This window comes from Budorcas taxicolor, chromosome 15 (genome assembly GCF_023091745.1).
Source record: "Budorcas taxicolor isolate Tak-1 chromosome 15, Takin1.1, whole genome shotgun sequence".
In the NCBI taxonomy this organism is placed as follows: Eukaryota; Metazoa; Chordata; class Mammalia; order Artiodactyla; family Bovidae; genus Budorcas; species Budorcas taxicolor.
The window spans coordinates 42,345,551-42,369,282 of record NC_068924.1 but is presented as its reverse complement, the minus strand read 5'-3'; the positions used below and the strand labels follow the sequence as shown (position 1 = coordinate 42,369,282).

The following is a 23,732-nucleotide window of genomic DNA, read 5'->3' as shown; positions in this document are numbered from 1 at the left end:
GGCAGTATGAGATAGCCTTGGTTTAAATGTCAAGAGCTAGCAAACTGAACGAGTAATGTGATTAGAACTTAATATAATGATCACATGATACAGCCAAAATATTATTATATATTTGATGATGTGTATAGTCTGCCACACGCTATCAGTACCTGTAGATTTACTATGTAAAATGTTAGCTATTCTTGAACAATCCTAAAGTGTTTTGGCCTGTAGTAATGTGTAGTCTTGCTGAAATAAAATTTTGGATCACACATCTTTGAGGCTGACATATGGGAAGAAAATACAAGTCTAGTAAGTGTGAGCCTAAAAGCTATACTTAGAAGCCAGGATCCTAACTAATGGTCCAGTTCATCTTCTGCTCCTTTGGAGCAGATTTCATCCTCCAGAATCCTGAGAGGTCAGGTAGAGAGGTACACTGGTACCAGAGAGTGATTGTCTGAGAAGGCATGCTTGGCCAGGTTTACTGACACCTTTTAGCATTTTCAATAATGGGTCTAGATTTACTGAGCAGAGAAGGCACTGACAACCCACTCCAGTACTCTTGCCTGGAAAATCCCATGGACAGAGGAGCCTGGTGGGCTGCAGTCCATGGGGTCACTAAGAGTTGGGCACGACTGAGCGACTTCACTTTCTCTTTTCACTTTCATGCATTGGAGAAGGAAATGGCAACCCACTCCAGTGTTCTTGCCTGGAGAATCCCAGGGATGGAGGAGCCTGGTGGGCTGCCGTCTCTGGGGTTGCACAGAGTCGGACACGGCTGATGTGACTTAGCAGCAGCAGCAGATTTACTGAGAATCACAGTTAGGGTGTGTGTGTTAAAAGGAAGAGGTGTGTGGGGGGCCGGGGAAGAGGGGGGTGTGTGTGTGTGTTAAAAGGAAGAGATACCAGCTCTTACAAGGAAAAGCACCAGCATTTATATCAGATTTAATCTTACCTAGGGTTACATGATAAAGAAAGGCCATAGACGGAAAAACTGGACTGAACGCTGGTTTGTATTAAAACCCAACATAATTTCTTATTATGTGAGCGAGGATCTGAAAGATAAGAAAGGAGACATTCTCTTGGATGAGAACTGCTGTGTGGAGGTAAGAGTCAGTGGTTACTTCTTTCCAGTGCTGCCGCCTGCTGTTCAAGTAGTTTATCTTCCTTCTAGACTCTAGAGCTTTAAAAATAATCTTAAAATTCACATTTCTAAAATAATATACATATACAGTAACCATAGTTTCTGAACCAAAAATTACAGATACCTGACAAAAAATTTTTTTCTACTGTGAATTTACTTTCTGTCTTGTATTTGAGAATAAAGTATAGGGATTAAATCTCATTTATCTGTATATTTAAGGAATCATTTCTTGAGTAAAATGGAGTCATAAATACAAAAACAAAGCCAAAAAAATCAGTAAGACAGTGTTTGAAATCATGAGTGTGTCTGAGAACCTGGGCCATTTTTGAGTGTAATAAATAAACCAAAAGAACATGTCTTTGAATAATTGGTATGACTTTTCAGAACACTTTATCACTGCTAATTCTGTAAATAGGTGAAATCCTCAAGAACATAATGTTTTGAATTTTTAATTTATATCTGAATTATTACCGCATCTGTATTTGTTGAAGAACATTTAAAATACCTAAGATCTCATTCATAAATGATAATGTGTCTTGATGGATGAAGTGGTATGTATTAATATTAAGGGTGTGCATTGCCCAGTAAGGGGTCTTCTTAGATTCAGTTAAACATGGAGACTCACAGGATTATGATAGACTTTGCCAGTCTACTTATAAGGATGTAGGACAAGAACTACAGCTGGCTAGCAGCAACACCCTGGTGCAAGGAAGGGAGAGACGCATCTGCAGGGTGTGGGAATCACCGTGGGTGTCTATACCTATTGGAACAGTTCCATGGGCGTATTTTCCAGGATTCCTGTGAGAGATGTGTTCAGGTATAAGGTGCAATGCACGAGGGTTGCTGTGCTCAGGAAAGGCCATATCATGGCCCATCAGGTGATGTTGGCTCTCCCAGTCTAGATGTCGTATGCTAATCGGGTGTGATTTTTACCACACATATTGTTGCCTAGAGGGCAGCATAAATAAATCAGTAACATTCATTTATAGGTGCTTCTTGTATAAGTAATTAAGTTTGAATTTAAGTACTTGAAAGTAAAATTTGAAAGACTAATTTTGCTTTCTGTCTTAGTCCTTGCCTGACAAAGATGGAAAGAAATGCCTTTTTCTCATAAAATGTTTCGATAAGACCTTTGAAATCAGTGCTTCAGATAAGAAGAAGAAACAAGAATGGATTCAGGGTAAGATAATTTTTATTACTTGTCATGATATAACTTGAGAGCACTTTCTGTTTTTCATTGAGAGTCCCTTAGACGGCAGGGAGATCAAACCAGTCAATCCTAAAGGAAATCAACCCTGAATATTCATTGGAAGGACTGGTGCTGAAGCTGAAGCTCCAATACGTTTGTGACTGATGCAAACAGCCAACTCATCGGAAAAGACCTTGATGCTGGGAAAGATTGAGGGCAGGAGGAGAAGGGGGCAACAGAGGATGAGATGGTTGGATGGCATCACTGACTCAATAGACATGAGTTTGAGCAAACTCTGGAATATAGTGAAGGACAGGGATACCTGGCATACTGCAGTGCATGGGATCTCAGAGTTGGACACAACTGAGCAACTGAACAGCAACAGAGATACTCAGCATTGTTCCCCAATGCCTGTAGTTATTTCTGTGTGAAGCGCAGTGGCTAAAAGAAAAACAAGCTGAGATGAGGTCCCAAAATGTTCATCAGTTTCATTTGCCCGATGAACTTGTGAGAAAAGTACAAACTGGACCTTTTTGGTTTTATTTATTTACTCTTAAACTATTTCAAGAATATGGAATTTCCCCCTTTAAGGACCGTGAAGAATTTTAAAGTGGCCATTTTGAGTATTTAGAAATATGCAAAACAAAAGAGGAATTGTGCAATAGGTTTTGAATACTGCAAGTAATTTTCAAGGTTTGTTACTTTCTCAGGAAATCACTAGTTTCAGATATCTCGAGAGCGGAAACTCCTGATTTAATAAGTTTTAAACTAAAATATCACTCCAGCATTAGTAAAGATTAAAGTGAGATTTTCTCTTTAATCATGAAAGGGGATTCTCAATGTTAATTCTTGAATCTAGGTAAAATTGTTTCTTGAAATTGTGATCATTTTGATGTAGCTTCAGAGTTTGAGGCAAGTGTACATGGGTCTGGATCCTCTCTTCTGGTCACTAGGAATTCTGGAGCAGCTTTCTTCTCTGGAATGGGGCTAATGATAGTACCTACGGCTCAGAGTTGTTGTGAGGGTTAATAATTAGATAGTGAAGATATAGTTGCACATTTTTAAAATGACACATTGTTGCAGGATTGTTTGTGATAGATTTATAAACAAATGTCCATTCATCAGGGTGTGGTTGAATAGATGATGGCACAGCTGCACACTGGAGGACTGATCAGTACTGCGCAGTGTGTGCTGATAACGAAAAGCTCTCCAGGGGGAAGTAAGAGGACAGACTCAGGCTCTGAAGAGAGTGTTACGCCACCACTGTGTCCGTGGAAGGTGGAAGATGTATATATATGTTTATTTGTATTTGCTTTTAAAGTACCTCAGGAAAGATGCACAGAAACAGTGGTGTTAGTTGGTAGTGGAGTGAAGAGCTCAGTGCTTGGGAATAGGAGTAGGAGGGAGATTTCATCTCTGTCCTTTCAGGCTTTTGAATTTGAACAGTGAAAGTACTGGCTATTTATTTATTTTTTATTTTATTTTTAATTGGAGGATAATTGCTTTACCATGTGCATTGGTTTCTTCTATACAACAATGTGAATCAGCTATAAGTATACATTTATCCCCTCCTTCTTGAGCCTCCTTCCCACCCCCACCCGCCCCGTACTAGCTATTTAGATAATGGAAACAATCAGGAAAGAAATCAGATTTCATACAAAAATTAGATAATGTGTGTAAAGAGTGTATGTATATATATACACACATATATTTATATATAGCAAATATTCAGTACATGGTATTGGCTGTTATCACCTCGGGAAGGGAGTATATAGGGAGATGGTTTCATAAGGCATAGATGAGGGGCAGACTACCTACAGTTCAGTTGCTCAGTCGTGTCTGACTCTTCGCGACTCCATGGACTGCAGCACGCCAGGCCTTCCTGTCCATCACCAGCTCCTGGAGCTTGCTCAAACTCATGTCCATTGAGTCGGTGATGCCATGCAACCATCTCATCTTTGGTCATCCCCTTCTCCTCCTGCCTTCAGTCTTTCCCAGCATCAGGGTCTTTTCCAGTGAGTCAGTTCTTCGCATCAGGTGGTCAAAGTGTATTGGAGCTTCCACTTCAGCGTCAGTCCTTCCAATGAATGTTCAGGACTGATTTCCTTTAGGATGGACTACCTATGGCAGGTAGCAAATCAGATACCAGGAATTTTGAATCTCAGCCCTTGTAATGTCTTATTCTTATTTGGCCTTTTTGGGAAGTTAAGGAAGGGAGTTGCAAGTGTTGGGAGGTCCTCAAATGCATGTTGTGTTCCCAAATCAAGTCTATTTAAGCACAGATAGGCAGTTATGGGACTTTGGAGCTGGAAGGGACTCAAGAGATCATCTCTCTCTGGTTAGAGATGAGAAACCCATGCGTAAGTGGTTCTGTGACTGGCTCACGGTCACAACGCTGCTTGGTGGCAGGATCAGAATTGACCCTGGGTTTCTGATTTTCTTCCCACTATGCCATTCAGGTTAGGCTCACAGAGAATAAAAGGTATTTCCTGTCTTTTATCTCATGCCTTTCACAGCCATCCATTCTACCATCCATCTCCTGAAGCTGGGCAGCCCCCCACCACACAAAGAAGCCCGCCAGCGTCGGAAAGAACTGCGGAAGAAGCTGCTGGCAGAGCAGGAGGAGCTGGAGCGACAGATGAAGGAGCTCCAGGTAGCGAACGAAAACAAACAGCAGGAGCTGGAGGCCGTGAGGAAGGTGAGAGTGGACGCTGGGCTGGGGGCGGGCTCCTGTTTCTCTGTAGGAGCCTCTGTGACCTTGCTTACACGCTTCAGTTCTACTAGGACTAGGTGAACGTGACTGTAGGGAGATTATGTGGTGAACTGCGCTTCTAGAAAGTGTATCTAGAACATTGAGTGAGACAGTGTTTTCCCAACCCTTGAGAGTATGAGGGTCTCAGGACAACAGGGATACTTCATTGACCAGAAAAGAACATTTGTAAGAACAGTGAGCACAGTTGAGTTTGTTCGGAGAAAGATGAGAAGTTTCTCCTGAGGATGTCAGGGTCACTTTCGGTGAATGGATAGGACCTGTTGCTTTTCTAGGTTTTCCCCCTTAGCTCCCATCTTCACTCATGAGGATCTTGGAAGACACTTAGTATTAGAACTGTGAATTTTACTTATTGTTTAGAGTCAAAGATACAGTCTGGACGCCACCACCACCCCCCCTTCTGCCCCCAACTCCCTCTTCAGATGCCAGTCCCAAGTCCAGGTTGTTACCTGTGCTTCTGAGCAACTGGCCATAAGTCACAGGTTCCCTCAACCCCTTCTCTTGCGCTGTGCTGTGCCTAGTCACTCAGTCATGTCTGATTCTTTGTGACCTCATGCTCTGTAGCCTGCCAGTCTCCACTGTCTGTGGGGATTCTCCAGGTAAGAATACTGCCGTGGGTTTCCATGCCTGCTTCCAGGGGATCTTCCCAACCCAGGAATCAAACCCAGGTCTCCTGCTTTGCAGGTGGATTCTTTACCAGCTGAGCTACCAGGGAAGTGCCCCCCGCCCCAACTTAGGTTTGATTAATTTGCTAGAACAGCTTATGTAACTCGAAGAAATGTTTTCCATACTAGTCACTTGTTTCTTATAAAAGACTGTAACTCAGGAATAGACAGATACACAGGGCAGCATGTGGGGAAAGAGCACGGAGCTTCCATGCCCTCGCTAGGCGTATCACTCTCCCCAAATCTTCGTATGTTTACTAACCTGGAATCTTTTTCAACCCTGTGCTTTTGGGTTGTTATGGAAGATTCATTACACAGGCATGATTGATTACATCATTGGATATTGGTGATTGACTCAACCCCCAGCCCCTCTCCCTTCCTCAGAGGTCAGACTGAAAGTTCCAACCCTCTAATCACATGGTAGGTTTCATTGGCAACCCTGTCCATGTGTTCTCTTAAAGCCACTTTGTTATCACTCTCAGCACTTAGGAAATTCCAAGACTTTGGGGAGATCTGTGCCAGAAACTGGGATGAAGACCAAATATTATGTATTTCTTACTATAAATTGCAATACCGTGGTATAGGTTTATGAGTTTTTACAGGTGCCTACATTCTTGAAACCATCACAGACAGAATTTAGAACAATGCCAGTGCCCCAGAGAATTCCCTCATGCTGCCCCTTGAGGGTAAGACTCTCTCCTTACCCCTGGCCCCTGGAAACCACTGATCTGTTTTCTGTTCCTATATTCTTGCCTTTCCAAATTATCATATAAACAGAATCATAGAGTATATACGTTTTCAGTATGTGGGTTTTTTCATTTAGCATCATGTATTTGAGATTCATCCATCTGGGACCCTTTTAAACTTGTCGACTTTTAACTCAACCTCCAGGAGCATGTAGGTCCCTGTTCTGTGCTACGTGAATGCGTACCCAGAATTGGTCAGACCTCAGCTGACCTCGACCACCTTGCCACATCCTAGTTCTACCGAATCATTAAAGCAGCTGATTTGGGGTTTAATGGGTAAATATTGGAAAGCAGTTATTATGGATCCTTTAATAATTGTTAAATTTCTTTTCTTGTCAAAAAAGAAAATTCTCCAGTTTTTCACTGAAGCATTTTTAGAAAAATACTACTTAAATGAATATTTGAATCACCTGGAATGAGATTACATTTTGTGAGACTTGATACAAGGCCTCATTTAATTCAGAAGGAGGAATAAGAAATCGTGGTAGGTTGTTTTTTGTGTGTGTTTTCTTTTTGGCTGCACTGTGCAGCTTGTGGGATTTTAGTTCCTTGACCAAGAATTGAACCTGGGCCCTTGGCAGTGAGAGTGTGGGGTCCTAACCACTTGACTGCTAGGAAATTCCCTGGTATTTTTCTTTAATAAATTAACAGATTCCTTTAAAGTGTTACTCAAGTAATTTTATTAAAAGACTTAATTTTTTTAGAGATGGTTTAGGTTCACAGTGAAACTAAGAGGAAGGTGCACAGGTTTCGTACATACCTCCAGTGTCAATATATGCATATCCTCCCCCAGAATCAACGTCCCCAACCAGAGTGGCACATTCATTTCAATTGATGAGTCTATACTGACACTCCTAGTCACCCAAAGTCCATAGTTTTATCTTAGGGTCCACTCTTGGTGGTGTATGTTCTGTGGGTTCAGACAAATGTATAACGACATGTATCTACATTATAATACCATTCAGGGTATTTTTTCACTTACATTGCCTTAAAAATCCTTTGTGTTCCACCTACTTATCCCCCACCCCCAACCCCAGCACAAAATTTTTATTTCTACTTTTGTTTCTTTTAAAAAATATAATCATTTGTATAAGTAATAAAATCCTATGGTTCAAAAATTTTAAAATATAAAAAGAGATTCAGTGAAAAAATTTCCTCCTACTGTCTCTTCCCTCTGCTTGGTTCCTATGCCTTGCCTAAGACAACTGGTATTTTCATTTCTTATGTATCTTTCTAGATTCATGTAATGTATATTCTAGAGAATATTAATATATTTACCCGTTTTAAAACACAAAAAGTACATACTTATGATTCTGCATCTAGTTTATATATATATATATATATATTTTCTGTGTCAGTGTAGTATAAAGAGCTTTCTCATTCTTTCTGATAGCTATAAAGTATTCTATTATTTGACTATATTATTACTTATTTAACCAGTTCCTCCTGTTGATGAACTTTTGGGTGGTTTTAGTCTTTTGTTTTAATAAGCAGTGCTGCAGGGAATTATTTTGTACTATATCATTTTATAAATGTTCATACATGTCTAAAGGGCTTCCCTGGAGGCTCAGACAGTAAAAAAACCCCACTTGCTATGCAGGAGACCTGGCTTCAGTCTTTGGGTCAGAAAGATCTCCTGGAGAAAGGACTAGCTACCCACTCCAGTATTGCCTGGAGAATTCCATGGACAGAGGAGCCTGGCGAGCTATAGTCCATGGGGTTGCAAAGAGTCAGACACGACTGAGTGACTAACACTTACTTATGCATGTCTGATATGTCTGTAGAATGAATTCTTAGAGGTGGATTGCTGGATCAGAGTGTATATACATCTGTAATCATGACATACAGGCAGAAGGAACAGCCACCATGTCAAATACTGCCATTCACCGTGTCAGACAAAAAGGTGTTCTAGAATCTGCCAGTTAACTACTCCAGCCCAGAAATTTCACAGTTCACTTCTGTTTATATGCAGTATTTTGGTCAGAACATGTTGCACGTTTCTGAAGTTGGTTGCCAGTCTTACTGGTGTTTCCTTGTGTAAGATGAGTCATCTTTCTCTTGTCACTTTCGGCATTTCTGTCTTTTGGTTTTCCACAGTTTTACTGTGGTAAATACGTGTGCATGGTATGATGTATGTGTTATACGTGTGCATGGTATGATGTATGTGTTAAACTCTTAGTATTTATCTTAATTTCTTGGATGGGTGTATTAATGTTTTCCATCAAATTGGGAAAATTTTCAGTTATTTCTTCCAATATTTTTCTACTCCTTTCTCTTTTTTCCTCTCCTTCAGATATTCCCATTTTGTGAATATTGGTGTATTTAATGGTATCTCACATTTCTTTGAGGCTGTTTTCTATTCTGTTCTTCAGATTGGATAATTTCTATCAATCTATCTTTGATAGATTCTTCTTGTATGGGTGAGACCTTCCAGTGAATTTTTTAGTTCAGTTATTGTAGTTTTCAACTGCAGGATTTCTGTTTGATTCTTTTTATAATTTCTGTCTCTTTATTGATGTTGTCTGTTTGAGGGGATATCATCATATCATCTATAATTTCCTTAAATAAGGTTTCCTTAGTTCTTTGAACATATAATAACTTCTTTGAAGTCTTTGCTAAATCCAGAGTCTGGGCTCCTTCAAAGGTAGTTGCTATTACTTGCTTTTTTCCAGTGTATCAATCACACTCTTTCTTGACATATCTCATAATTTTTTGTTGAAAACTGGATGTTTTCGATGATATTTGTAAGCAACTCTCGATGTGGCTTCCGCCCTTCTCCCAAGGACTTACTGTTGTTTGCTCATTTATTTGCATAGTGACTTGGCTGGACAATTACAGTGAAGTCCATTTTCCTCATGATATGCAGCCTCTGACTGTCTGTCCTCTGTCAAGGCACAACCTTGGGGATGGGTACAGTGTCCTGGAGTAGCCAGGGTATCAACAGAGCTTTTTTTTTAAATTATTTAAAAAAAAAAAATTTGTAAAGGTTACGCTGCGTTTATAGTTATTACAAAATACTGGCTCTCTTCCCCATGCTGCATGACGCATCCTGGAGCCTGCCTTTATCCAGTGGTTTGTGTCTCCCACCCCTCACCCCTGTATCTAGCCCCTCCCCTTCTCTCCTCACTGGTAACCACTGGTTTATTCTCTGTATCTGTGAGTCTGCTTCTTTTTTGTTATATCCGCTAGTTTGTTGTATGTTTTTGATTCCACTTATAAGTGATATCACACAGTATTTGTCTTTTTCTGTCTGACTGACTTCACTTAGCATAACACCCTCCAAGTCACCACATGCTGCTGCAAATGGCAATGTTTTGTTATTTTTTACGGCTTAGTAGTATTCCGTTGTATATTTGTATGACCACATCTTTTTTATTCATTCATCTGTTGATAAGACACTTAGATTGCTTCCCTGTCTTAACAATAATAAGTAATGGGATGCATATATCTCCAAATCAGTGTTTTTGTCTTGAAGTTCCTACCTTGTCACCCAGGAGTGGAATTGCTGGGTCATGTCATAGTTTAGTTTTTAGTTTTTTTGAGAACACTCCATAATGTTTTCCACAGTGGCTGTGCCAATTTACATTCCCACCAACAGTGTACAGGGTTTGGCTTTTTGCCCCTAAATCTTTTATTTATTTACTTATTATTTTTGGCTGGGTCTTTGTTGCTGTGTAAGACGCTTACTCCTTGGAAGAAAAGTTATGACAAACCTAGATGGTATATTCAAAAGCAGAGACATTACTTTGCCGACTAAGGTCCGTCTAGTCAAGGCTGTGGTTTTTCCTGTGGTCATGTATGGTTGTGAGAGTTGGACTGTGAAGAAGGCTGAGTGCTGAAGAATTGATGCTTTTGAACTGTGGTGTTGGAGAAGACTCTTGAGAGTCCCTTGGACTGCAAGGAGATCCAACCAGTCCATTCTGAAGGAGATCAGCCCTGGAATTTCTTTGGAAGGAATGATGCTAAACCTGAAACTCCAGTACTTTGGCCATCTCATGCGAAGAGTTGACTCATTGGAAGAGACTCTGATGCTGGGAGGGATTGGGGGCAGGAGGAGAAGGGGACGACCGAGGATGAGATGGCTGGATGGCATCACCGACTCGATGGACGTGAGTCTGAGTGAACTCTGGGAGTTGGTGATGGGCAGGGAGGCCTGGCGTGCTGCGATTCATGGGCTCGCAAAGAGTCAGACATGACTGAGCAACTGAAGTGAACTGAACTGAAGGTCTTTTCTCCAGTTGTGATGTGTGGGCCCCTCATTGTGGTGGCCTCTCTTGTTTTGGAACACGGGCTCTAGTGCAAAGGTTCAGTGGTTGTGACACATGGGCTTAGTTGCCCTGTGGCATGTGGGATCTTCCTGGACCAGGGATTGAACCTATGTCCTCTGCACTGGCAGGTGAATTCCTAACCATTGGACCACGAGGGAAGTCCTGTTTGGTTTTTTTTAATGTTAAGTTGTATGAGCTGTTTATGTATGTTGGATATTAGTCCCCTTATTGGTCATATTATTTGCAAATATTTTCTCCCATTTGGTAGGTTGTCTTTTCATTTTCTTGATGGTTTCCTTTGCTGTGCGTAAGTTTTAAAGTTTAATTAGGTCCCATTTGTTTTTGCTTGTATTTCTTTTCCTTTAGAAGACGGATTAAAAATATATTGCTGTAATTTATGTCAAAGAGTATTCTGCCTGTGTTTTCCTGTAGGAGTTTTGTAGTATCTGGTCTCACATTCCGGGCTTTAATCCGTTTTGAGTTTATTTTGGTATGTGGCATCAGGGTTCCGCCTCCACCTCTGATCTCTCTGTTAAGTTGGCTGCCTCAGTTGGCATCATGTTCTCAGGCATTCCTCTCGCAAGGTTCTCTGTTGTTTTCAACAATGCCCTGGGGCCTAACTTGCCCCACAGTCTGATTTTTAAATTCTGGCCCACATTTGATCTTTGAGGCCTGACTTTGAAACTTGTTCCTAATACATGGGGGCTCTTTGCTGTCTTCCCCTGTGTCCCCTCTCAGACTTCTAGCTGGCCTGTGATTTAGTTTGTTGATCTTGTTGACTGAAAAAAACACACAGCCTAAAAGTTGAGAGTTATGTTTTATCTGGTGCCTTTGCTGAGGACTCTGGCCTGGGAGAAAGCTTCTCAGCTATGAGGAGCTATTTCAAAGAGATACGCAGGGAGCCAGGATTTATAGGAGTTTTTGTTGGAAACAAAACAAAACCAAACCATGTAGTTAGTGCTTATCACAAAAAAACAGATATTTCAAGTTAATGATTTTAGTGCTTTTCTACATATAGGAAGATACAGATTTTAGCTCATTAAAATGATTTTGTAGGTATGCATTTTAACTCTCGAGGGCCAGCGTCCTGTTTCTCTCCAACCTGAATTTCCCTCATGGGTCATTGGGATGGCTGCAGTGGCTGATGGCTTGATAGCAGACTTCATCCTTTGTTCATTGGAATGGCAGACAACTTTTTTTTTTTTTGTCTGCATCCTCCTGTGAGATACTGTATCCTTAGATTGGAAACTGAGAGGGAGCCTTGTGGTCTCGGTTCCATGGCCATGGGTGGAGATGAGGCCGTGCTGTGCCATAGACTTTCACAGTTCTTGCTGAGATTTAGTTGATTTTCTTGGATAAATGTTCTGTTTGCTGTATGCTCTTAGGATAATTCCCAGAGACTTTAAATGATTGCTTTCGGTTTTTCCCTTGTTTCAGTAGAGAACCACCCTTTGGGAAGTTGGGCTTCCCTGGTGACTCAGATAGTAAAGAGTCTGCCTGCAATGCAGGAGACCCAGGTTCCATCCTGGATTGGGAAGATCCCCTGGAGAAGGGAATGTCTACCCACTCCAGTTTACGCTTGCTTGGAGAGTTCCATGAGCACAGGAGCCTACAGTTCATGGGGCTGCAAAGAGCCAGACATGACTGAGCGACTAACATAACAGCAGCAAGGTTTTAAGGAACAACGTTAAGATGACAGAACTGCAGTGAGTGCAAGAAATAGATTTGAACTTCACAGATGCATTTGCAAATGAATTTAATGATGACACTAAAATTTTCTTTGCAAAATGTTACAGCTTACTAGGAGTCACTCGTTTACCCAATTTGTTTTGTTTGTTGACTGAGAAAATCGTTGGAATGGAATTGCAGTGGATCTGCAAGGTTTATTCTGTCTTTATTGAACACTGAGAATGACTGGCTTCCCCCCTTTCTCTCCAAATGCACTTCCACTGTAACGTTCCCTGCTTTTCTATGAATGGTTTTTGGGTAGAAACTGGAAGAAGCAGCATCTCGGGCAGCAGAAGAGGAAAAGAAGCGCCTTCAGACTCAAGTGGAGCTCCAGGCCAGGTTCAGCACGGAGCTGGAGCGCGAGAAGCTTGTAAGTACCGCACTCCCCGGGGTGCTGCTGCTTTAACTTGAAGAGCCCGCCCCCGATCCTGTCCTGGTCAGCAGAAGGACAGAGGCCAACCTGTGTGGGTGGAGGGGCAGGAGCCGGCCTGGCTTGGTGAAGGGGGAAGACCTGGGAGGCTAGAGTGAGATCATCTTGCCAGCTGTCCCTGCCGCTGACTCGTGGTGGGCAGGCTGTTGGGGAGGTTTTGTGTTTGTTATTAACTCATTGTCGGTTTAGTGAGCATTTTCTGTGAGCCAGGTATCATGCCAAGGATGTAAAGGTAACTCTTGCTCTTAAGACCTCCAACAGACATTTATGGAGTGGGGTGATAGTGCTGTGGGGAGGGGCACTCCATGTCCTGGCCTGCCTGGGACAGTCCCCGCCATCCTGGTATAATTATTGCTAGCATCCCTTTCATCCTTCAGAGTTTTGGCTTGGAAAACAAATAACTATGGAAAAAAGTAAGCACAGGTTCCATGATATTTCCCCTGTATGAGGAGCAAGAGTGAGGGTTCTGAAGTCATGAGAATATGTGAATGCTGGTCTGTCACTCTTGGCAGCTCTGACTCATCTTAGGGGTTCTCATCCCCACGGTCCAGTTGCTTCAGGCAGTGAGCTGGTTAACTGGAACACAGGTCTCCTCACATTGGGTTACAGTGTGTGGGAGAGGGCTGGGCCCAGGGCCTGCTAAATAGGTGCTGTGACATTTCCTTCAGCAACTTTCTGTTGCTTAGACTTGAAGTGGATGTGTGTGTGTTGAAAGGAAGGCACCCGAGATCTGAGGGGGTGCTGCACCACAGCCAGATCTGGGTTCATGTCCTCTGGTGGTTGCTTATGAGTATTAGTTTCTCTTCTTCAAATTAGGGGGATGTTACATGATCTCTCATGACCCCTATGAGGATGAAGTAAGCTAATGCAAGTGAAGATACAAACTGCAGAGGCATACGCTAATATGTTTGATATTACATTTATGATGTCCTTGCCTTAATTTTTAAGGCAGAGATTCAAGGCTCTTTAATCCAGAATGGAGAAACCATAAAAGTGTTAGAATGCTAATTAGATGCTTGAGGGTCCCCCAGGTCTGGAGGTGCCCTAGGGAGAGAAAGTAGAGGGTGCTGGGCAGCCAGGTTAGTGCAGGAGACCATCTTTCCTTTCCCCCTTATTTTAACCCTTTGGGTGTTCTGAGTGGGAAAGGTTCATTCCTTTTAGATGGATGTGGCTTTACGATAGAAAGGGATTTAAAGAGGAATTATACTGGGAAGTATTTTTTTCTTGAGTGTGAAATGCAGGAAAGGCAGTGTGAAAAGGATGAGAAGTATACCAGGGCAGCAGAACAGTGTTTGGGTGTAGTTTGTGTGCCTGGACCCTTAAACTGTGGTCTTGGGGATGGGTGTGGTACTCTTGGTCCTCCATCATCAAGGTGTGCAGTACAGGGCCCTGCCCACCCTGAAGGGCTTGGGCTGGGGCTGTGGCCCCACTCAGGGTGGTGTTGGAGCAAGAGGCTTTCCCGAGGGCGAAGTCAGCCTGGTTTAAACATGACTTTTATACCCTCAGATCAGGCAGCAGATGGAAGAACAGGTTGCCCAGAAATCCTCTGAACTGGAACAGTATTTGCAGCGGGTCCGGGAGCTGGAAGACATGTACCTAAAGCTGCAGGAGGCTCTTGAGGATGAGAGACAGGCCCGGCAAGATGAAGAGACGGTGCGGAAGCTACAGGCCAGGTGCAGCTCGCCTTGTCCTCTGCACTTTGTGTGCCCTGCCTGGGCTCATACACTTTCTAGGAAGCACTGACTCTGCTGGAGAGGGAAGAGTCTCTGCCACATGGGAGGGACCCTGGAGACTTGGCTGGCTGGGCTCTTCATTCCCAGTCTCTCCTGGGAAACCCTTGCTTCTGTGGCTAATGACAGGCCATGTATCTATTTCAAAGTAGTCAGATGGATGTGTTATTGTGGTTCCCTTAGTCAGATTCTAGAATGTCTGTGGAACCAGCATCAGCCCTGATGAGAATCTGGTTTCTTTCACGTGTTTCAGACCTGAGATGGCCCTCGTGTGGAGGCAGGGGCCTATTAGGCCAGAGCTGCAGCCACTTTGGGGGACAGTGAGGAACTGAGCAGTTTCCATTTGGTCTTTCAGGATTGGTGACATTCCTTACATAATTCTTAGTTTTAGAAGTTCTTGAAACAGATTTTTTTTTCCCTTAGACCTTTTAAAGTCAGGTTTACTATGTATGATAGTCGTGATCTCAGATGAGAACTCTGAATTTTGACTTTGATAGCAGTAGGAGGGACAAAGTAGAATGAAGAGCCCAACGAGCAAATGTCAGCTGCCCTTTCCCAGTTTCTGATTTGCTTCCCCATTAGCTCTATGAGATGTCACGTCAGGGGGTGCAGCACTAACCACTGCTTCCCCTTAGCTGCAGCTGGTTAGTGCGGGCACACCTCACGCCATTGTAGGAGCGGGTGTGGGATGAGCTGGGATAGATTTTCCATGGCTGCATTTACACATGGCGCTGCAAGAGATGTTTGTTTAATCTTCAGGTAGGAAGAGAGAAAGAAAGGCTTCTTTGTTACGTACGTTGCCAAAAATGACTTTAAAAACAAATTGAAATTTTTGATTCTGTTAAGGAAAAATTATCTTCTAATAGAAGATTGAATGCTTTCCACGTTGCTTGGCACATATGGGTCCCGCAAATGCGTGTTCATCATGGTATTAGCCGGGGTCTAGGGACCTTCACCCACTTGCCATTGGGCAGTGGCAGTGGCACTGTGCGGTTGTGATGTTAACACACCATCCACTGCATGGGAAGGTTCGGTCCCATGTGATTTCCAAAGAGAGACATTCTAAGGGATGTTAGATATTTTTGACCCTCATCATTTGTGATGTGTTGAGTTTATAGATTGCCCTTGTGTAGAGAATTCACAGATGAGATATGCCATATATATTTACTTCTCTGAAGCTGTGAGGGAGATAAAACGACACGGCAGAGATCAGATCATAAAGGGAACTAGGTAACTCTAGAAATTTATTAAAGTATTAGTTATTTCATGTTTGTAGAATGATGTTTTGAATAAGACAGTTTTGGATAATTAACGGCAGTAATTTTTAATCAATAGTAATCAGAATCATTTATATAAAGCTTTGAAAAATGTACATGTAGGGACTGTTCCAGATTTACTATATCAAAATATCTGTAGATAGGAGCCCAGGCATGAGTATTTTATTTAAAAAGTTCTGGCTAGGGAATTCCCTGGGCTTCCGTGATGGCTCAGTGGTAAAGAATCCACCTGCCAAAGCAAGAGATTCAGATTTGATCCCTGGTCCAGGAAGATTCACCTGGAGGAAGAAATGGCAATGCACTCCCTATTCTTGCCTGGAAAAACCCCATGGACAGAGGAGCCTGGCGGGCTATAGTCCCTGGGGTCACGAGAGTCAGACACAGCTTAGTGACTGAACAACAAGGGGATTTCCTGCGATCCAGTGGTTAGGACTCTGCGCTTCCACCACAGTGGGCACAAGTTTGATCCTTGGTCAGGGAACTAAGACCTTGCATGTCTCATGGCATGGCCAAAAAAAGAAAAAGCTCTGACTAATCATTTTGTACACTCTAATCTCAGTAAATGGAAAAATGGTTTCAACTTGGTAAATGCAAATGTAACTACCACATACAGCTCAGTACCAATAAGCTGAAATTACTACACAAAAGCTAACTACTTTTTCTTGGTGTTTAAAGGCTATCTTAGGCATTTTACTATTCTGTTTTTCTTTTAACTTCGATTTTGGAACTTGAAATGGGCAGACTAGCACCCTCTAGTGGTCATTTTTTAAAGTGTGGTGAGTCCATATCTTTCCCAAAGTCACCAGAGGCTGGGCCTGATTCAGAGAGACATTTTGTCAGACTGACAAAGGGGGCTTTCTCCTTGCTCCCACTCCTCAGGGTACCCTTTTTGGGTAAAAGGTCAAAGGAAATCATCATGGAATTGGGATATAAACGTTTAAGTCTAGCACGAATGAACTAAAAAGCTGAAAAAACTTCCATTTTAATGGAAAAACAAAAAACCCAGAACAAGAAGACCCAGATGGCTCAAGTCAAAGTTCTTGTATTTAAACGATTCGAAACTTAAGACACTGACAGAGGAGAGACCATCCACGGGAAGAACAATGAGATGCCAAATGTTCCAAGAGTGACTTGCTATTGCTTAGAGCTAGGACAGAGGTTAACTACAAAGTGCTCTCTATACACCCTCAGCGACGATTATGTTACAGTTCACTGAAGTGCCTGTGTGCTCAGTCACGAAACATAATCTTAGCTGTAGGGTGTATACAGAGGGCTTTGTAGTTAACCTCTGTCCTAGCTCTAAGCAATAGCAAGTCATTCTTAGAACATTTGGCATCTCATTGTTCTTCCAGTGGATGGTCCCTCCTCTATCAGTGTCTTTAGTTTCCCCAGAGATACTTTTAATCGTGAATTATTTAAATACAAGAACTTTGACTGGAACCATCTGGGTCTTCTTGTTTGGAGTTTTTTGTTTTTCCATTAAAATTGAAGTGGTGGTGGTATTTTTTCATGTGTAAGGTTATCTAGCCTCTTCTAAGTGGAACTCAGAAGGAAACTGTTCATTTACCATTTGGACAACTCAATTACTGGAAACTTCTTGAGACTGAGCCATAGTCTGTCCCATTATGACTTTCACCCACTAAATTTTTATGTTTGTAAGGCCTGGGAGCACACTCTGGTCAGGCCTGTGTCCCCAGCAACAGGTGCATTGTCTGGCACATGGTAAGTACCCACGGAATCTTTTTTGAATGGGTGGATCCAAGTTCTACCCTTGGGGCCATATGGAACAACAGTCCACACAACAATAGATGGCGCCGGACTGAGGATCTGGGTTTGATTCCCAGCCATTGTACTGTCTAGCTGTGTAATTTTTAGAAAAGTTACTTCACTACTTTCAGCCTTCAGTTCCTTATATGTAATAAGCTCGTAGGATTGTTGTGAAGGCTGAAGAGGGTGGTGCTTGCAAAGAGTTTAATGTCTGGATTTGGTCGTCATCGGAGTTTGTTGGTTTCTGTTCCTTTATATCTCATTTGCAGATGGAGAAGAAATGTAATGTATAGAATGTCAAAATAAGCATTCAAAAAAGATGTTGACAGGCTGGAATGCTGGTTTTAGAGCGAGAAGATAATTTTAAGTATCAACAGAACAAGTACAGGATCCAGGAGACTTGGCTTAAAAGCAGTTCATTTGAAAAGGTTCAGGGTTTTACTTCTCTGATATAATTGATTGCCAGAAACCTCATATACTCATATACTCTCAGGCAGTCTTCTTGAGCATTCAGAGCAAATGAGCTAATAGTCCCATCATAACAATATGAGCGGGCATTTATTCAGTACTTACAATGAGGTAGGCACTGTTCTAAGAACCTTACCTGCATTATCACATTTAATGGATAAGTAAGCCTTTGATGGTGGGAGTAGTTCCTAGTGGGGCTTCCCAGGTGGCGCTGGTGGTATAGACTCTGCCTGCCAGTGCAAGAGATGCAAGAGATTTGGGTTGATTCCTGGGTTGGGAAGATCCCCTGGAGTAGGATGGCAACCTACTCCAGTATTCTTCCCTGGAAAAACCCATGTACAGGGGAGCCTGGCAGGCTGCAGTCCATGGGGTTGCAAAGAGTCAGACATGACTGAGCATACACACACACACACACACACACACACACACACACACACACACACACACACACACACGTAGTTCCTATTCCTTTTTTCATAAATGAAGAAATTGAGGTACAGAGAGGTTCGTCTTTAGTCAGGAGTCCTGTTTGCAAACCAAAAAAACCAACTTGGGTTAGCTAAGGCAATCAAAGCGTTTTTTGGAAGGTTCTTGAGAAATTCACCAATTCCTCAGAAAGGCAGGTGGCCAGGCCCTGAACACAGGCAGGAACCAAGGGAGGCTGGGCAGACCAAACAAGGCCAGGGGACGAGCCCAGTGAGGGTGTCGCTGATGCAGACGTTGGCACCATGGGTTTGTCAGTCCGTTGTCCCCGTTGTTTCTGCCATCACTCAACACTCCGTGTTGCTACCACCAGCAAGGTGAACTCTCCACTGTCTCTGCTCTTGTGAGTCAGTGGTTTTACGAAGTTCTAGGAGTGACAGCTGCTTAGCCAAGCCCAGCTTCCACTGCACCCCAGCTTCCTGGGGCAGAAGGGCAGGGGCGGTGGCTTCTGTGTTGGGAGATGGACCCCGTTTTTCATCAAGACATCCCTGGACACGTGAAGGGGATTCAGTGCTGGGCAGCCTCACCTTCTGCAATGTCCCTTGCCCTCCAGACTTTGACCACCAGGATGAAGAAACCGATCTTCCAGTCTCATTCACTGGTTTATCCCCCATGTCTAGGAAAGCACGTGGATGGTGTATAGCATACACACTCTGGTCAGCCCCGGGTGGCAGGGTAGCGTTCACTGCGATGTCACATCCGAGAGGCGACTCAGAGGGAGCCCACTGGCCCTTCGTGGAACCCGGGGGATGAGATCGGAGAGCGCATCCTAGTTGAGAAAACTTTTAAGGATCAAGGCTGCCCAGAAATAAACTGACCCAGTTGTGAAGCAGTGGCCCATCACACCTGGTTGGAGGCCACCCTGTAGGATGTCATTGAGGGAACTCTTACAGTGGTGCAGGATCGGGGTGCTCAGTTAGTGGCTGTAGAGTTGGTCACTGTATTTCTGCTGCTGTTGGCTTTAGACGTGCAAATGCTCTTAGGCAGCAGTAACCGGCCTGCTGTGAGGTTTGTTACCGTAATGCTGACGATCAAGCCAGTAGACGTGCGTCCTGTCCTGGGCCGGCGTCTAACCACATTGTCTACACTTGGGGTACAAGTTAGTTTATTTATAAAACACCTGCTTAACCTGGGATATCCTCCAATAGGTAGCCTGTTATTAAAAGATAACATTTTGAATTCATGTGGGCCTGGGTTGAAATCCGTTGCTTACCTGTGCGTCATACTTTGGAACCCTTTGACTTCATCTGCAGGGACAATAACACCTTGCAGAATTCTGGGGGGATCACAGGAACGAAGGTAAAGAGCCTGGGGCGTGTAGCGCTCGGTCAGTAGATGGCCCACCTACCTTTTGCTTCCTTCTACCATCTGCTTCCTCTACCTTTCGTCAGCTCCTCCTCCTCTGTTGGTGTGTCAGCTTTTCCCTTGGTAATAGGTTTCTGCTAGATAAAAAACTGTTTTAATGTTGTAGCAACCAGGCAGATTTCAAAACTCAGCCCTGCCACCTGCCTGTCAGGTGAATGACCTGGGCCAGGTCACTTACCCTTTGTGCCTCACTTTCTTCATCTCTGAACTGAATAATAATAGTACGTAAGCCTATTGTGAGGATCAGTTGAAAAAATGTACTTCTTTCTTGGCCCATTAAGCCTTCAGTACATGTTATTTTTAATTTTTTTTTCATAAAAGGGTGAAACAGAGCTTGGAGCAGACCCGTGGGTCACCTTGCCCGCAAATCTGGGCCTCTCCTAGTCTCCTTCTTGGGAGAAGAGAGGTGGTTAGATGACCTCCAGGCTCCTCTGAGGCTCTGCTGTGCTTTGTCATCTTCTGGGTCGGGTGCGGTCACCCTGAACTCTCTGTATTTCAGGCTGCTGGAGGAAGAGTCGTCCAAGAGGGCCGAGCTGGAGAAGTGGCATCTGGAGCAGCAGCAGGCCATTCAGACCACAGAAGCGGAGAAGCAGGAGCTGGAGAACCAGCGCGTCATCAAAGAGCAGGCCCTCCAGGAAGCCTTGGAGCAGCTGCAGCAGCTTGAGCTCGAGCGGAAACAGGCACTTGAGCAGTACGAGGTCATTACGCCCATCCCTGCAAATACATGCATTTAAATTCTTAAACATTTAAAAACAGGAGGATATTTGCTCTGCCATAAAAAGCTGTGTGAGAATGTTGCTTAACTGTAAGTAAGGGTTTTTCACAGGCAGTGAGGTATAACAGTTGAAATTCAGTCGGGAGACTGAAACCACACAGTAATTTGAACAAGGAAGGTTTAATATAATTAGCTATTAACTACAACAGGGTACCTACTGAGCAGCCAGAAAACTCTAAGGATACAGGAAGAGCAGACACAGGAAGCAGCCACTGCCCCCACCCCTGCTGAGACAGAGCACGCAGGGAAGGAACACACACTCTTTGCTCTGTAAGCCCAGTGTTGGGATCCAGTCCTCCTTGGAGAGGGCATGGCCTTGGCCCCTGTACGGCAGGAAAGCCCAACGAGGCACTGTGATGGGGAAGCTACCCTCTGGGGCACTGGTGGCAGCTGCCCACAGGGGAGGTGCTACTGAAACCCACTGGAGTGGACACCGTGGGTGTCCCACGTGCCACGAGAACTGCTGAGATGAGCACAGTGGAGCCTGGAGGCAAAGCCCCCACCTCTTCCAGTGTCCTGCCAGCTCCTCCACTGACGAAGCTTAAGGGGCCCCGCTGGCGAGGGTCACAGGCAGGACAGCGAAGGGTGGATTTGGAGTCAAGAGGCAGTAAGGCGTCACTGGCACAGGAGTATCTTGTACATTATCTGTAATTAGTGTGAATTAGGTCCTTGGGGGGCTTACGGCAGGTTATTTAACTGCTCCAAATCCTAGTCTCCACCTGTGTACCATGGGGGTAATAATAGCCCGTGTTTCTGTGGCTGGAATGACTTAATGAGATAATCCGCAGGCATGGAGCAAGTACCCAATCATTATTTGGCTCTTAATCTACCTGTGTGTTTGCAGAGTCTAAAGTCTGCTCTTGTTCCAGGGAGTTAAAAAGAAGCTAGAGATGGCAACTAAGACAACCAAGAGCTGGAAGGACAAAGTGGCCCATCATGAAGGATTAATTCGATTGATAGAACCAGGTAACACATTCTCTGAAGTAATCAGATATTTAGTCAATTTTTCTGTTTTATTTGTGTACTTGAATTGTGCTAAAAAAAAAGAACTTTCTTAGCCCAAATATAGAGGAACCCAGCTCTTTGCAATACATTTTTCTTGAATTTCTTTTGCCTTTTGATAGATGAGAAGGCCTGTTTAATTCCCTTTGTATATATCTTCTGATGGTTTTGCCTCCTATGACCTTTATGGATATTCCTCAGAGAAGAAAATAAAGTAGAAAAATGTACTCTCTTGTCTGTAGAAAAATGATAATGTTAATTGAAGAATATATGACCTTGTAGGTTTGATGTGCGTTTGTCTCTTAGGTTCAAAAAATGCTCACCTGATCACTAACTGGGGCCCGGCAGCTTTCACCCAGGCAGAACTTGAGGAACGACAGAAGAGCTGGAAGGAAAAGAAGACCACAGAGTGAGCCTAGCCATGTCAGCTGTGCAGGCTGCAAGCGTAGCTGCAAAACTTCATGCTAAAGACAGAAGGACCTGGCTTTTCTGCTTCTAACTTGCAGCACCTCCTATGGGGTCAGTATACTAAAGAAGCCTTCTTATTTATCTGCCAGTAAGGAAGGGCTTAACTGAAAAGAAAAAAAAGTCAACTCTTTATTTACTCTTTCTTTGAAAACCTCAGCTTCTGAAAATTCCCTTCAGCTCCCTCAGATTCTTTACAGAGGAGGCGGTGCACAGACAGCCCAGTGGCGTGTGACCAGGAGCCGGGAGGCGCTCAGGTCACTGGGTATCGGAACCTCTGTGGGCTGGGGCTGTTGTTTTCCAGCAGCGTATTTCCTCCTCCGAGTGCTTGTTTCTAAACTAAGTGGGCCACTCTGCTTACCACGGTCTGCGGTAGACGTGGACTGCCTCTGACCACGGCTGCTCAGCTGGAAAAGGCCCTTCTCCTGGACGTGGTCCTCGCTCGGACCGAGGGGTTGCCATTCGTGTCTTTGGTTGCGCAGGTTTAATGCCGTGTGAGCGACTGGCATCCAGCTCCAGAGGCACTGTCGCAAGGGGGCAGAAGTCTTTTAAATAATGCTTTGGCTGAGATAGATACTTGAGAATCAAAGATAACACAGAGATGAACTAAGTGAATCCCATTCAGATTGATGTTTTGATACTAACTGAGTTCTTCCTAATATTTAAAATGGTTTCAGCCATCCACGTGCTGGCAGACCCCTCGGTTTTACATTTGTAGTTACTGTACAGAACATCTCATGTGTGTGAATGCTTGTCCTAATCAGACCTTTGCCTTAATAAACAGCAATATGATCGTTCCTAGAAATTATACATGAAAAAAAGTTTTTAAAATGTATTTTTGTGATATGCTATGTTGAGAGGGAACAAAATATTTATAATTTTCAAACATTCTTACCTAAATATTGTACAATGTAATATGCTGAACTTTCTTAATTTTTTGGCTAATTTTCTAAGATATGTTAAAAATGTTTTGTATGGTTCTTGTTTGTTTTAGTCAAATGGAGTCGGTAAAAAAATAAAAACATACGGAAGAGCATGCGCTTTAAGCTGTTTGATTTAACAGAACTGGGGGGTAAGGTTGTGTGTATGTGTGCATGGTTCCATGTAATGAGGTGAACTTGGATTTAGGGACACTTCCTGAAATACTGGATTTGCAGTTTGTACCCCCCAAACCAACACTGTCACGAAGTTAGCTATGGCCTCGAGTTTGCTGTTTGAGTCACTGATGTGGGAAACCATGGTGGGTGCGTCAGCTTACAAGCGGGAACTTATATGGATAATTTCTCCCTCGTCCTTGCTATTCCCTCCTAATCCTTTTACCTCTGCTTTCCCGAATTTTCTTTCCGCCTCTCCTGTTTTTCTTTCAGTTTTTACCAGAGTAAACAGTGTGGGTTTTTTTGTTTTTGTTTTACACGGTTGCCAAGATTAAAAAATGCCTTTTGTGGATTAAGCAGGCCCACTCAGTCCAGCCTGATTGTGTC

The 23,732-nt window shown here is 43.4% G+C and overlaps 1 protein-coding gene across 2 annotated transcripts in view; it reads left to right on the top strand.

Moving 5' to 3' along the window:
* The window catches only part of SWAP70 (switching B cell complex subunit SWAP70), a 76,251-nt gene extending 53,002 nt beyond the window's left edge, over positions 1-23,249 (top strand). For both annotated transcript variants that reach the window (XM_052652604.1, XM_052652603.1), the window contains 8 exons: positions 939-1,085; positions 2,195-2,303; positions 4,829-5,010; positions 12,752-12,859; positions 14,426-14,592; positions 20,509-20,707; positions 21,654-21,750; positions 22,093-23,249. In XM_052652604.1, the coding sequence (XP_052508564.1) occupies positions 939-1,085; positions 2,195-2,303; positions 4,829-5,010; positions 12,752-12,859; positions 14,426-14,592; positions 20,509-20,707; positions 21,654-21,750; positions 22,093-22,199 (1,116 nt within the window). In that variant the 3' untranslated portion in view covers positions 22,200-23,249. The remainder of the gene's footprint in view (positions 1-938; positions 1,086-2,194; positions 2,304-4,828; positions 5,011-12,751; positions 12,860-14,425; positions 14,593-20,508; positions 20,708-21,653; positions 21,751-22,092) is intronic.
* The last annotated feature ends 483 nt before the right edge of the window (positions 23,250-23,732 follow it).